At 33.7% G+C, this 13,655-nt stretch overlaps 1 protein-coding gene across 1 annotated transcript in view; it reads right to left on the reverse strand.

Annotated features, from left to right (window-relative positions):
- The window catches only part of crb1 (crumbs cell polarity complex component 1), a 35,511-nt gene that overhangs the window by 4,435 nt on the left and 17,421 nt on the right, over positions 1–13,655 (reverse strand). The window contains exons 10-12 of the mRNA XM_073843674.1: positions 12,662–12,706; positions 7,472–7,594; positions 7,150–7,276 (exon numbers count right to left, since the gene is read on the reverse strand). Of these exons, the coding sequence (XP_073699775.1) occupies positions 7,150–7,276; positions 7,472–7,594; positions 12,662–12,706 (295 nt within the window). The remainder of the gene's footprint in view (positions 1–7,149; positions 7,277–7,471; positions 7,595–12,661; positions 12,707–13,655) is intronic.

Genomic DNA, 13,655 nt, shown 5'->3' on the forward strand with positions numbered 1-13,655 from the left:
GGTTTTTTCTTTAAATAAATCAGTTGACTGAACTAGTTTTGTTCCTGAAAACAGCATTTCAAACTAATCATTTGAATGAATGATTCAGCGACTCACGTTTTGTTTTGTTCCTGAATCAATTATTGTTTTTGAACAAATCGGTTGAATAAATAATTTAATGAATCACTTAAATCTGTTTAGTTCCTGAATGTGTCTGAATATTGAACTAAGCAGTTGAAAGAGTGATTCAATGACTCACTCATATTGTTTGGTTCCTGAATCAATCACTATTTTTGATCAAATCTGTTGACTGTTATTAACTCATACGTTCCTAAATATGTCAGTGTTTTGAAAGAATCTGTTAAATGACTCATTTAATTCCTGAATGAATCAGGTTTTTTAAAGAAATCAGTTGAATGAACTAGTTTTGTTCCTGAAAACAGCATTTCAAACTAATCATTTGAATGAATGATTCAGCGACTTTTTTTGTTTTGTTCCTGAATCAATTATTGTTTTTGAACAAATTGGTTGAATGAACTGTTCAGTGACTCACTAGTCTGTTTAGTTCCTGAATGTGTCTGAATATTGAACTAAGCAGTTGAATGAGTGATTCAATGACTCACTCATATTGTTTGGTTCCTGATAACTCCATAACTCCGTTACTAACTCATATGTTCATAAATAGGTCAGTGTTTAAAAGAATCTGTTAAATGACTCATTTAGGTTTTGAATGAATCAGGTTATTTAAATAAATAGGTTGACTGAACTAGTTCTGTGCCTGAAAACAGCTAATCATTTGAAACAAATCATTTAAGTGAATGATTCAGCGACTCACTTTTTGTTTTGTTCCTGAATCAATTATTGTTTTAGAACAAATTGGTTGAATGAATGATTTAATGAATCACTCATATTGTTTTGTTCCTGAAATCAATAGGGTTTTTGAACAAATTTGTTGACTGAACCATTCAGTGACTCACTAGTCTGTTTAATTCCTGAATGTGTCTGAATATTGAACTAAGCAGTTGAATGACTAACTCATTTAATTCCTGAATGAATCTGTTTTTTTTTTTAATGAATCAGTTGACTGGATTATTTAATGACTCAATAAATTAGTGAGTCACTTGTGTTCCTGAATACAGCGTTTTAAATAAATCGATTGAATGAATATTTCAATGACTCACTTTTTTGTTTTTGTTGACTTGATGAACCGCTCATATTGTTTTTCTCCAGAAATCAACTGTTTTTAAACAAATCTGTTGACTTGAATGATTCAACGACTCAAGTTTTTTAATACCTCAGAATTTTGGAATTCATTTGAATGTGGGATTAATGACTCGCTCATATCAGCTTTTTTGAACAAATCTGTCGATTGACTTATTCCTTGATTCACTTGTTTTGTTCATAAATCAGTGTTTATGAACAGATTGGTTGAATGAATGATTTAATGAATCACTCATTGTTTTTGTTCCCAAAATCAAGATTGTTTTTAAACAAATCTCTTGACTGAATGATTCAGTGACTCACAGGTCTGTTTTGTTTCTGAATGTGTGTGAATATTGAACTAAGCAGTTGAACAAGTGATTCAGTTACTCACTTATATCATTTGGTTCCTAAATCAATCACTGTTTTTGAACAAATCTGTTGACTAAATGATTCCGAATTTTGGAATTCAGTCAAATGTAGGACTTTTTGTCTCGCTCAAATGATTTTGTTTCTGAATCAATTGACCAAATTTGACAAAAGCTAATTTATTCAGTGAGTCATTTGTTTTATTTCTGAAGGAATTAGTGTTTTTAAATAAATCGTAACTTGTCGCCACTGACTAGCATAACATTACATCAGTATTATCAGCATATCAGTATTATATCAATTACTGAGAGTTACATTTATAAATCTACAAAAGATTATATTTTATTATATCATACATATGGTATAAAATGGTTGTATGTAGTGCCAAGATTCAAGAATCAGTACACACCAGCAAATGTTGCTTCTCACACACTTTCTACTGTAGAGTAGATGGACTGATCTTCAGGACCAAAATTAGATCATCCAACCCAGCCCTTCCCTTCCCAACACTCGGCTCCATCTGTTGAAGCAGCAGAGACAGGCAAGAAGCTCATGGCCACAGAAACTCTGAGCTGAGCTCATCACCTGCTCTGAAGGCGATGTTTTATGTGTGTGAGAGAAAGCGGGAAAGAGAGAGACAGCCAGACTTTCCAGCAGACAAACGACCCTGTCACAGCGATAAGCTTCTCCCGATATATTTCCCCCTCGTTTCTCAGACCTGCAGCGATGCACTGCTGAGTTGCATTTCACACAGAACGCCGCTGCGCCTTTCTGCTGGCCAAGCACTATTCTGTCACTCTGAAGACACAAACTTTCTCTGCAGACGTGGAGCACAACCACAGACCCACAGATTCCTCACACTGAGACACATTTATGCTTCAGCAGTCAAAAAAACACTAGCCCTCAAGAGCTGCGCTTGCTTCCCTGTCGCCTTGCCTCTGCATAAATGATCTATTTTTAATTTTTTTTTAAACGTATTGCATTAGTAATAAAACTGTATGAAATATTTTAAATGATTTATAATAACCTAGATAAAGTTATCCTCCGAACCAGTTTGTAGCTAATACTCTTTTATTTTACCTTTGGTAACACCTGAGACAACAAAGCAGAGACAGATTGACAGATTTCCTATTCAAACAAGTTGAGGTAGGATACTATTTATTTATTCAAACAGGCATGTTGTGGAGTAGCGACACTATAACTTTAGGTAAACTGAAAAAAAAAATGAAAAAAAAAAGGTGTTGGATTTGCTTTAAAACTAAAACTACACTCAGAAACTGCTAGTACATTTCTTTAATTGCAAGGAAACCACACATAACATTAAATTAAACATGAAACTTTTAAGAAGAAGGACTGCATTAGTATTTTATTGTAAAACGTTAAAGGGTTCTTAATTCTGTCATTAATTACTCACCCTCATATCTTTCCAAACCTGTGAATGTGTTGAAGACTTACTCAGAAAAAAAAAGAAATTGTTGAATTAGTTGTTTTCTTTGCGCACAAAGTATTCTCATAGTTTCATAAAATTAAGATTGAGCCACTGATGTCACATGGACTATTTTAATGATGTTCTTACTGCCTTTCTGGGCCTTGAATGTGGTATTTGCGTTGCTGTCTATTCAGGATCAGAAAGCTCTCAGATTTCATCAAAAATATCTGACTTTGTGTTCTCAAGATGAATAGAGGTCTTACAGGTTTGAGAATAAAGTTGAAAAACTATGAGTAAAGTCGAAATATTACGAGAATAAAATCGAAAAACTATGAGAACAAAGTCGAAATAATTTGAGAACAAAGTCGAAATAATTTGAGAACAAAGTCGAAAAACTATGAGAACAAAGTCGAAATAATTTGAGAACAAAGTCGAAATAATTTGAGAACAAAGTCGAAATAATTTGAGAACAAAGTCGAAATAATTTGAGAACAAAGTCGAAATAATTTGAGAACAAAGTCGAAATAATTTGAGAACAAAGTCGAAATAATTTGAGAACAAAGTCGAAATAATTCGAGAACAAAGTCGAAAAACTATGAGAACAAAGTCGAAATAATTCGAGAACAAAGTCTAAATATTTTGAGAACAAAGTCGAAAAACTATTTCAAAGTCTAAATAATTTGAGAACAAAGTCGAAATATTTTGAGAACAAAGTCGAAAAACTATGAGAACAAAGTCGAAATAATTCGAGAACAAAGTCGAAATAATTCGAGAACAAAGTCGAAATATTTTGAGAACAAAGTCAAAATATTTCGAAAACAAAGTCGAAAAACTATGAGAATAAGGTCAAAAATGACCAGAATAAAATCTAAAAACTATGAGAATAAAGTAAAAAAACTATGAAAATAAAGTCGAAATACTACAAGAAAAAAGTAAATGTTTCAAGAGTTTAAATCGTAAAAATTAGAGTTATAATATTTTGAGAGTATAGCCTATATTGCGCATGCAAAGGCCCAGATTGAGAGCACCAGGAGAAGATTCCAGGTCACCAGAATTTGAATATTGTGCTTCCAAGCGGCCAGAAGATTGCTGCTTTAATCATAATGGTGTACGAAAACGATTACAAATGCTCGCCGTTTACCACCTCCAATGTTCATTTTTGTTGGAAACTGCAGTGATATACTTATTGGTACGTATTTCGCATCTTGCGAACAAGTTCCCTCAGGAACGTTTTCGGCATGAGATCAGGTAGTGACAAATTCTATAAATGTTTGTCTATTAAAAGTATTTTTAAACAAGTATTCTAGCATATAGATGGCTTCAAATCTAACAGACGTGAACTAAAAGCCACAAAAGCCTTATTTTGATTTAATGCTGCCCCTTAAGAAAACACCAAAGCTCAAAGTGAGTCTTTAACGTGTCTTAGCATGGGAAAAGATCCTCTCACCCTCATCTATCCTGTTAGACAGGATTAAAAGAGTGGAACGTGGCTATCTTTAACCTGTGCTCAGCTCACAAGATGAATAAGGACATTTTGAGGAGGTTAAACTTATCTGGGCTTTTCTTCGCATTCTGTCCCAGTAGCAATAAGTGTTTAAAGAGTTAGCTCACCCAGAATTGAAAATTCAGTTACTCACCTTCACGTCCTTCTAAACCTAGAACACAAATTAAGATATTTTTAATGCAATCCGAGAGCTTTCTGACCCTGCATAGATGGCAACGCAACTGACATGTTCAAGTCTGAAAAAGGTAGTGCGGATATTGTTAAAATAGTCCATGTGACATCAGTGGTTCAACCATAATTTTATGAAGCTAAGAGAATACTTTCTGCATGCAAAAAAACATAATATCATCTCTTACGTATCAGTGTTCTCGCAGCTTCGTAAAATTAAGGTTGAAACACTGATCCCACTACCTTTCGGGGTATTAAATGTGTCAGTTGTGTTGCCGTCTATGCAGGGTCAGAAAGCTCTCGGATTTCATCAGATATATCTTAATTTGTCTTCCAAAGATGAACGAAGGTCTTACAGGTTTGGCACTGTAAACCAAACCATTGTGACTCCCCTGCAATCGCCAGTGTATCCGATGTACCCTTAACTCTGAGTAAAGCTGTCACAGCAGCTGATATACTGTAAGTTGCATCTGGAAAAAAATCTCCAACTTGTTTCAAACTTGCACAGTACACACTTTTGCGTGGTCTCAACATCCTATGGTGTCAGGATTACACAAAAAGTGCTGAGTCAACACACCTGCCATAGGTTTTACAGTGGCGCTGCGTCTTTGATGTGTCTGCCGCCCCTAGTTCAGTGGCTGTGTCTATCAAAATCTCTGGCAACATTCTTCAAAACGCTGCATGATGTGCCACTGGCACAGTCTCTGGATGTGTAATGACAGTAGAGAGACAGCTAAACAAAAGTGACAAAGGACAAACAACAGATTGATGATGGAGAGAAATGTTTTATTTGAAGACAGTCATCTAAAGACAGAATATGAGAGAGACAATGTACACAATCTGGTCATGAACGCTAACAGAGATCAACAGACAGATGAACACAAACATAAACTACTGAAACGATGAGCGTGACATATAAATGTAAGAATTACAGAAGAGTAGGGATAATGATTTTAAGATACAAAAGAGCGAAGAGTTGATCGTGATGAAAATAAATCAGAAACAGAAATCAACTAAATGTATTCTATGCTAAAAGTCATTTTTGGGTTGTGTGCCTTTTAGAAATTAATGATAATGCTTTTAAATTCCCATTTACCTTGGGTTAATGTGTTGAAAGAACACTTTATTGTTCGGGAAGCTCTTAATTAGTTATCGAATTGAAATGATGAATTATGGAATGGAATTTAATATGAATCACATTATTTGTTATAGTGCAAAAATGCCGAAAACAACTTAATTTGGCTGTGTTAAAATTAATAAATCCTTTCATTTTATTCCTAATCCTGAACAAAATCATTATTAGAAGTATTAATCATGTTATATTATTAATTTATTATTTATTAAATTACAAATGTACAAACTCGATGTAATGCTAAACTTAAAAAGTACACAAAGTACGCTACCAGTCAAAAGTTTTTGAACGGTAGGATTTTTTTTTAAAAAGAAGTCTCCTCCCAGCCTGTATTTATTTGATTCAAAATACAGCAAAAAAGTACTATTTTGAAATAGTTTTAAGATTTAAAATAACTGCTTTCTATTTGAATAATTTTAAAATGTAATTTAGATGAATAGAAAGTTCCAAAGATCAGCATTTATCTGAAATTTATCTGAAAAGTCAGTGTCATTTTTTTATATTTTGGAGTAAAGAAATTATAGAAATTAAAGCTTTTATTTAGCAAGGATGCTTTAAATTGATCAAAAGTGATGATAAAGACATTTTATTTCAGATAAACGCTGTTCTTCTGAACTTTTTCATTCAACAGAAACGTGAAAAAATTCTACTCAGCTGTTTTCAACAATAATGTTTTTTGAGCGGCAAATCAGAATATTACAATGATTTCTGAAGGACTATGTGACTGGGGTAATGATGCTAAAAATTCAGCTTTGAAATCACAGGAATAAATTATTTTAAAATATATTCAAAGAGAAAGCAGTTATTTTAAAAAGTAAAAATATTTCAAAAAGTTTAAATTTAATTTTCTGTACTTTTGATTAAATAAAAGCAAGCTTGGTGCGCAGAAGATACTTAAAATATCTTTAAAAATATAAAAAAAAATCTTACTGTTCAAATACTTTTGACTCGTATTCTCAAAATTACTCTCCCTGATATCAGTCTATGCTTCTCACTTAAACTGCATAAAATACAGTAAAAAATTACATTTTCTGTGTTTTGTTTATTAAAACCAAGTCATCTTAAGGCACTAAGTGGTTTCACTGATATGTATATATTGGAGCCCTTGCACATTGTTTTTCCCAAACCAACAAACAATACTGTCTGTGGTTAAAATTCATATTTACAAATACATTTACTTACTTGAATTACATTTAAATATCTACAGACCTTATATACAACCTTTTTTAGCCTCTACCCAGGATCTGTTTACTCATTGTCTCCCCAGTCTACCTCTGGTTCATCGTCTAAGCGCAGAATGAGGTAGGAAAGAAACTGGAAGAGGTTTTGCCAAAACAAAGCCGCCATGTAAAAGTAAATGTCGCTTACGTCGACTTCGCAGGTCTCGCCGGCGAAGGTCATTTCACAGACACACTGGAACTTGTTGACCATGTTCTGGCAGTAGCCGCCATTCAGGCAAGGGTTGGATCTACATTCATCAAGATCTAGTTCACACCTAAGCGACAAATGTATTGGAAAACAAACCGTTTTATTATCAACTTAAATATTAGGGTTATTGTTGTTGTTAATATTTGGTTCAGAATATTCCGTACATTCTATAACTGTGTAATAGCATGGCATAATTACTACCCTGAAATTCATTATTGTGTATATGAGAACTTATGAACAAAGAAAGACAAGGAATAATCACCAGTGACCCGAAAACCCAGGGAGGCAGTCACACATCATGTTGGTGTCAGAACAGTTCCCCCCATTGAAACATGTGTAGTTCTGCTGTTCATCACCACAGATGGACACCGGGAGCTTGGGCGGTCTGGGGATGGGGAGGATGAGGGAAAAGAAAGAAACGTAACAGATGATGAAGAATCTATCCTCTCCTCTTGAGAGCCATGTAAGGGGCTACTACCTACCACCCCCCACTGCTTTGTCCCGCACAAAAGAGGATTAGCCCACTATTAGAATAATGACATTAGCATGTGAATGGACCTCTGACCACAAGACAAAGAGGATGCAATAAACCGTCACCTTATATGGGGATTAACATACAGCTAATATGAAGCTCCCCTATTGTTATTCTGGATGGACAAAGATATGATATGAATCAGTAGGAGTTTTAGGAAAGGAGATGTTACTTATTGTGGTATTTTTTTGCTTTACTTTTATTAAGAAAGAAAGAAAGGCTAAATAACCTATGCAGAGAAAGGACAGCAAGACTAAAAAAGAAGCACAGATGGAAGAAAATATAAAAAGTAAAATATGGAGAGAAATTAAATGACATCAAGGGAGAAAGAAGGAAGTAGGAAAGAAAAAGGAAAGAAAGAAAGATATGTAAAGAACATTGAGACAACAAAAGAGAAAGAAAGAGGAAGGAAGGAAGCGAGTAAGAAGGAAGAAAATGGAAAGAAAACTGTGGAGAGAAAGTAAAGAATATTAAGGGAGAAAGAAACTGAAAGATATGGAGAGAGAGAGTAAGGGACAGCGAGAGAGAAAGAAACAAAGAAAGAAAAAGGAAAGGAAGAAAAAAAAACAAATATGAAGAAAGTAAGGAACAGCAAGAGTGAGAGAAAAAGAAACAGAGAAGTAAGAAAGAATAAAAAGAAGGAAGAAAAAGGAAATAAAGAAAGAAGAGAGAAAATAATGAACAGTGAGGGAGGAAGGAAAGAAAGAATAAAAAGAGAAAGAAAAGGAAAGAAAAAAGAAAAGGAAAGAAAGAAAGAAAAAGGAAACTGGGGAGTAAGGATAGGGTTTGGGGAAAGAGAAAGAAAGAAATGGAGAGAAAGTAAAGGATATGGAGGGAAGGAGAAAGGGAGAAAAAAGAAAGAAAGATAAATGAAACTGGGGAGTAAGGATAGGGTTTGGGGAAAAAGAAAGAAAGAGAAAGAAAGATATGTAAAGAACAATGAGGATAGCAAAAGAGAAAGAAAGAGAAAGGAACGAAGAAAGGAAGGGAGTAAGAAGGAAGAAAATGGAAAGAAAAACTGTAGAGAGAAAGTAAAGAATATTAAGGGAGAAAGAAAAGAAACTGAAAGATATGGAGAGACAGAGTAAGGGACAGCGAGAGAGAAAGAAACAAAGAAAGAAAAAGGAAAGGAAGGAAAAAAGAAAAAGATATCAAGAAAGTAAGGGACAGCAAGAGTGAGCGAAAAAGAAACAGAAGTAAGAAAGAAGAAAAAGAAGGAAGAAAAAGGAAATAAAGAAAGAAGAGAGAAAATAATGAACAGCGAGGGAGGAAGGAAAGAATAAAAAGAGAGAAAGGAAAGGAAAGAAAGAAAAAAGAAAGCAAGAAAGAAAGGAAAGAAAGAAAGAAAGAAAGAAAGAAAGAAAGAAAGAAAGAAAGAAAGAAAAGATAATAAAAAGGAAACTGGGGAGTAAGGATAGGGTTTGGGGAAAGAGAAAGAAAGCAAGAAAGAAAGAAAGAAAGAAAGACAAAGAAAAAAGATAATAAACAATGAAACTAGGGAGTAAGGATAGGGTTTGGGGAAAGAGAAAAAAGAAAGAAAGAGAAAGAAAGAAAGAAAGAAAGAAAGAAAGAAAGAAAGAAAGAGAAATGAAATAAAGAAAAAGAAAGAAACTACTTGAGACAAAGGAAAAGAAGGAAAAAAGGAAAAGTTAGGGAGAAAGAAAGAAATAAAGAAAGAGAAAGAAAGAAAAATATAATAAAAAGAAACTGGGGAGTAAGGATTGGAAAGAAAGAAAGAAAGAAAGAAAGAAAGAAAGAAAGAAAGAAAGAAAGAAAGAATGAATTACTTGAGAAAAAGGAATAAAAAAAATGAAACTACGGGGAGTATAGATAGAGTAAAGAACTGCAAGGAAGAGAAAAAAGAAAGAAAGAAAGAAAGAAAGAAAGAAAGAAAGAAAGAAAGAAAGAAAGAAAGAAAGAAAGAATGAAACTGAAAGATATGGAGAGAGAGAGAGAGTAAGGGACAGCGAGAGAGAAAGAAAAAGGAAAGGAAGAAAAAAGAAAACAAAAATATGAAGAAAGTAAGGAACAGCAAGAGTGAGCGAAAAAGAAACAGGGAAGTAAAGAATAAAAAGAAAGAAGAAAAAGGAAATAAAGAAAGAAGAGAGAAAATAATGAACAGCGAGGGAGGAAGGAAAGAAAGAATAAAAAGAGAAAGAAAAGGAAGGAAAGAAAGAAAGAAAGAAAGAAAGAAAGAAAGAAAGAAAGAAAGAAAGAAAGAAAGAAAGAAAGAAAGAAAGAAAGAAAGAAAGAAAGAAAGAAAATGAAACTGGGGAGTAAGGATAGGGTTTGGGGAAAGAGAAAGAAAGATATGTAAAGAACAATGAGGATAGCAAAAGAGAAAGGAAGGAAGGGAGTAAGAAGGAAGAAAATGGAAAGAAAAACTGTAGAGAGAAAGAAAAGAAACTGAAAGATATGGAGAGACAGAGTAAGGGACAGCGAGAGAGAAAGAAACAAAGAAAGAAAAAGGAAAGGAAGGAAAAAAGAAAAAGATATGAAGAAAGTAAGGGACAGCAAGAGTGAGCGAAAAATAAACAGAAGTAAGAAAGAAGAAAAAGAAGGAAGAAAAAGGAAATAAAGAAAGAAGAGAGAAAATAATGAACAGCGAGGGAGGAAGGAAAGAAAGAATAAAAAGAGAGAAAGGAAAGAAAGAAAGAAAGAAAGAAAGAAAGAAAGAAAGAAAGAAAGAAAGAAAGAAAAGAAAAAAAGAAAGCAAGCAAGAAAGAAAGAAAGAAAAGATAATAAAAAGGAAACTGGGGAGTAAAGATAGGGTTTGGGGAAAGAGAAAGAAAGAAAGAATAAAAAGGAAAATTTAGGGAGAAAGAAAGAAAGAAAGAAAGAAAGAATTACTTGAGAAAAAGGAATAAAAAAATGAAACTACGGGGAGTATAGATAGAGTAAAGAACTGCAAGGAAGAGAAAAAAGAAAGAAAGAAAGAAAGAATGAAACTGAAAGATATGGAGAGAGAGAGAGTAAGGGACAGCGAGAGAGAAAGAAAAAGGAAAGGAAGAAAAAAGAAAACAAAAATATGAAGAAAGTAAGGAACAGCAAGAGTGAGCGAAAAAGAAAGAGGGAAGTAAAGAAGAAAAAGAAAGAAGAAAAAGGAAATAAAGAAAGAAGAGAGAAAATAATGAACAGCGAGGGAGGAAGGAAAGAAAGAATAAAAAGAGAGAAAGGAAAGAAAGAAAGAAAGAAAGAAAGAAAGAAAGAAAGAAAGAAAGAAAGAAAGAAAGAAAGAAAGAAAGAAAGAAAGAAAGAAAGAAAAGAAAAAAAGAAAGCAAGCAAGAAAGAAAGAAAGAAAAGATAATAAAAAGGAAACTGGGGAGTAAAGATAGGGTTTGGGGAAAGAGAAAGAAAGAAAGAATAAAAAGGAAAATTTAGGGAGAAAGAAAGAAAGAAAGAAAGAAAGAAAGAAAGAAAGAAAGAAAGAAAGAATTACTTGAGAAAAAGGAATAAAAAAATGAAACTACGGGGAGTATAGATAGAGTAAAGAACTGCAAGGAAGAGAAAAAAGAAAGAAAGAAAGAAAGAATGAAACTGAAAGATATGGAGAGAGAGAGAGTAAGGGACAGCGAGAGAGAAAGAAAAAGGAAAGGAAGAAAAAAGAAAACAAAAATATGAAGAAAGTAAGGAACAGCAAGAGTGAGCGAAAAAGAAAGAGGGAAGTAAAGAAGAAAAAGAAAGAAGAAAAAGGAAATAAAGAAAGAAGAGAGAAAATAATGAACAGCGAGGGAGGAAGGAAAGAAAGAATAAAAAGAGAAAGAAAAGGAAGGAAAGAAAGAAAGAAAGAAAGAAAGAAAGAAAGAAAGAAAGAAAGAAAGAAAGAAAGAAAGAAAGAAAGAAAGAAAGAAAGAAAGAAAGAAAGAAAGAAAGAAAGAAAATGAAACTGGGGAGTAAGGATAGGGTTTGGGGAAAGAGAAAGAAAGATATGTAAAGAACAATGAGGATAGCAAAAGAGAAAGGAAGGAAGGGAGTAAGAAGGAAGAAAATGGAAAGAAAAACTGTAGAGAGAAAGAAAAGAAACTGAAAGATATGGAGAGACAGAGTAAGGGACAGCGAGAGAGAAAGAATCAAAGAAAGAAAAAGGAAAGGAAGGAAAAAAGAAAAAGATATGAAGAAAGTAAGGGACAGCAAGAGTGAGCGAAAAATAAACAGAAGTAAGAAAGAAGAAAAAGAAGGAAGAAAAAGGAAATAAAGAAAGAAGAGAGAAAATAATGAACAGCGAGGGAGGAAGGAAAGAAAGAATAAAAAGAGAGAAAGGAAAGGAAAGAAAGAAAAAGAAAGAAAGAAAGAAAGAAAGAAAGAAAGAAAGAAAGAAAGAAAGAAAGAAAGAAAAGAAAAAAAAGAAAGCAAGCAAGAAAGAAAGAAAGAAAAGATAATAAAAAGGAAACTGGGGAGTAAAGATAGGGTTTGGGGAAAGAGAAAGAAAGAAAGAATAAAAAGGAAAATTTAGGGAGAAAGAAAGAAAGAAAGAAAGAAAGAAAGAAAGAAAGAAAGAAAGAAAGAAAGAAAGAAAGAAAGAAAGAAAGAAAGAAAGAAAGAAAAATATAATAAAAAGAAACTGGGGAGTAAGGATTGGAAGGAAAGAAAGAAAGAAAGAAAGAAAGAAAGAAAGAAAGAAAGAAAGAAAGATATGGAGAGGAAGTAAAGGATATCAAGGGAGGGAGAAAAAAAATGAAACAAAATAAAGAAAAAAAAATAGATATGGAGAGTAAGTAAAGGACAGCAAGAGAGAAAGATAGAAAAATTAAGAGAGGAAAAAAGAAAATTGAAGCAAGTGAGGAAAACTAGAATGGCAAGAAAAGGGGGATCGATAGTAAATAAGGACGTACAAGGAAGGGAGGGGAGAGGAAATAAGGAGGAAACATAAAAAAAAACAGGATAAATCTAAAAACAAGTCAATAGTAAAACGGCACTTACACGTTCCTGACAACTACGTACCACGGAGCCTCTTCAATCCGAGTGCTGTTGTGAGACAGAGGGAACAGGAAAGAGACAAACAAACAGCAAGCGTCATTCTTTTTTTTTTTTTTTTTAAGCAGCAAAACTTTACACCAAAGATCTCTCTAACTCTGCAGTGGGGAAAAGATAGATCTATTATGTCTCCCGGCTGCCTGCAAGGCAGTTTCAAAGGAGTGCTATGAAGCAGTCTGGCAACAAAACATGTTTATGAGATAAATGGCTGCAGACTTGCCTTAGATGCCACCCTGAAGGCCTAACGCAACCACTGGAGGATGGGCACTCTCGACAGAGACTATTATTACCATTACCTCTTTCAAATGACACGTATGGCAACAGACACCTCTCTGCAGCATAAACAACACCATAAAAGCAATTATATGATTTGCATTGCCTTTATAACAAATCAGTCTCTTAGGGGTCTTGATTCATTCAGGTTGCTTGCTTGCTTTGATGGGAATCACTGTGTGAGGTTTGTGGCCTGTTTCCACGTACAAAGTCTACATTCTGTTTTGCATTCACTTTCCTTTTGAAAAGTGGAATAGCTTCTTGAGCTATGGCTTTTTAACACCAGGTTGATTTCATATCTAAGGCAAGTCTTTTCTTGACTTGGTTCAATGTTTTGCAGAAGGGACAAACACTATTCCTTGCAGACATATCTGTGAATTGCCTTGGTGTAGAAGCCTTAAATCAGGTCTTTGTATGTACACAGCATCCACAGAATCTGCTAAAGTTAGACGGTAACTCCTAAATCAACGCAGTCAACTAGATTTTTTACATTGAAGAAAGCAGCGCTTTCCTCACAAAATTACCTTACCTTACTAAGCAAAGTCAGAAGAGCTCATCCTCATTTCTCAAAGATATTTTGATTTCTAGATATGCCTTGGGTTCCTTTTTTAGGATAGGCCTGTAAAATTGTTTCACCTGTTTAATTACCCACCTGTGAAGTCCTGGT

The sequence above is a fragment of the Garra rufa genome, chromosome 7, assembly GCF_049309525.1.
Source record: "Garra rufa chromosome 7, GarRuf1.0, whole genome shotgun sequence".
NCBI classification, from domain to species: domain Eukaryota; kingdom Metazoa; phylum Chordata; class Actinopteri; order Cypriniformes; family Cyprinidae; genus Garra; species Garra rufa.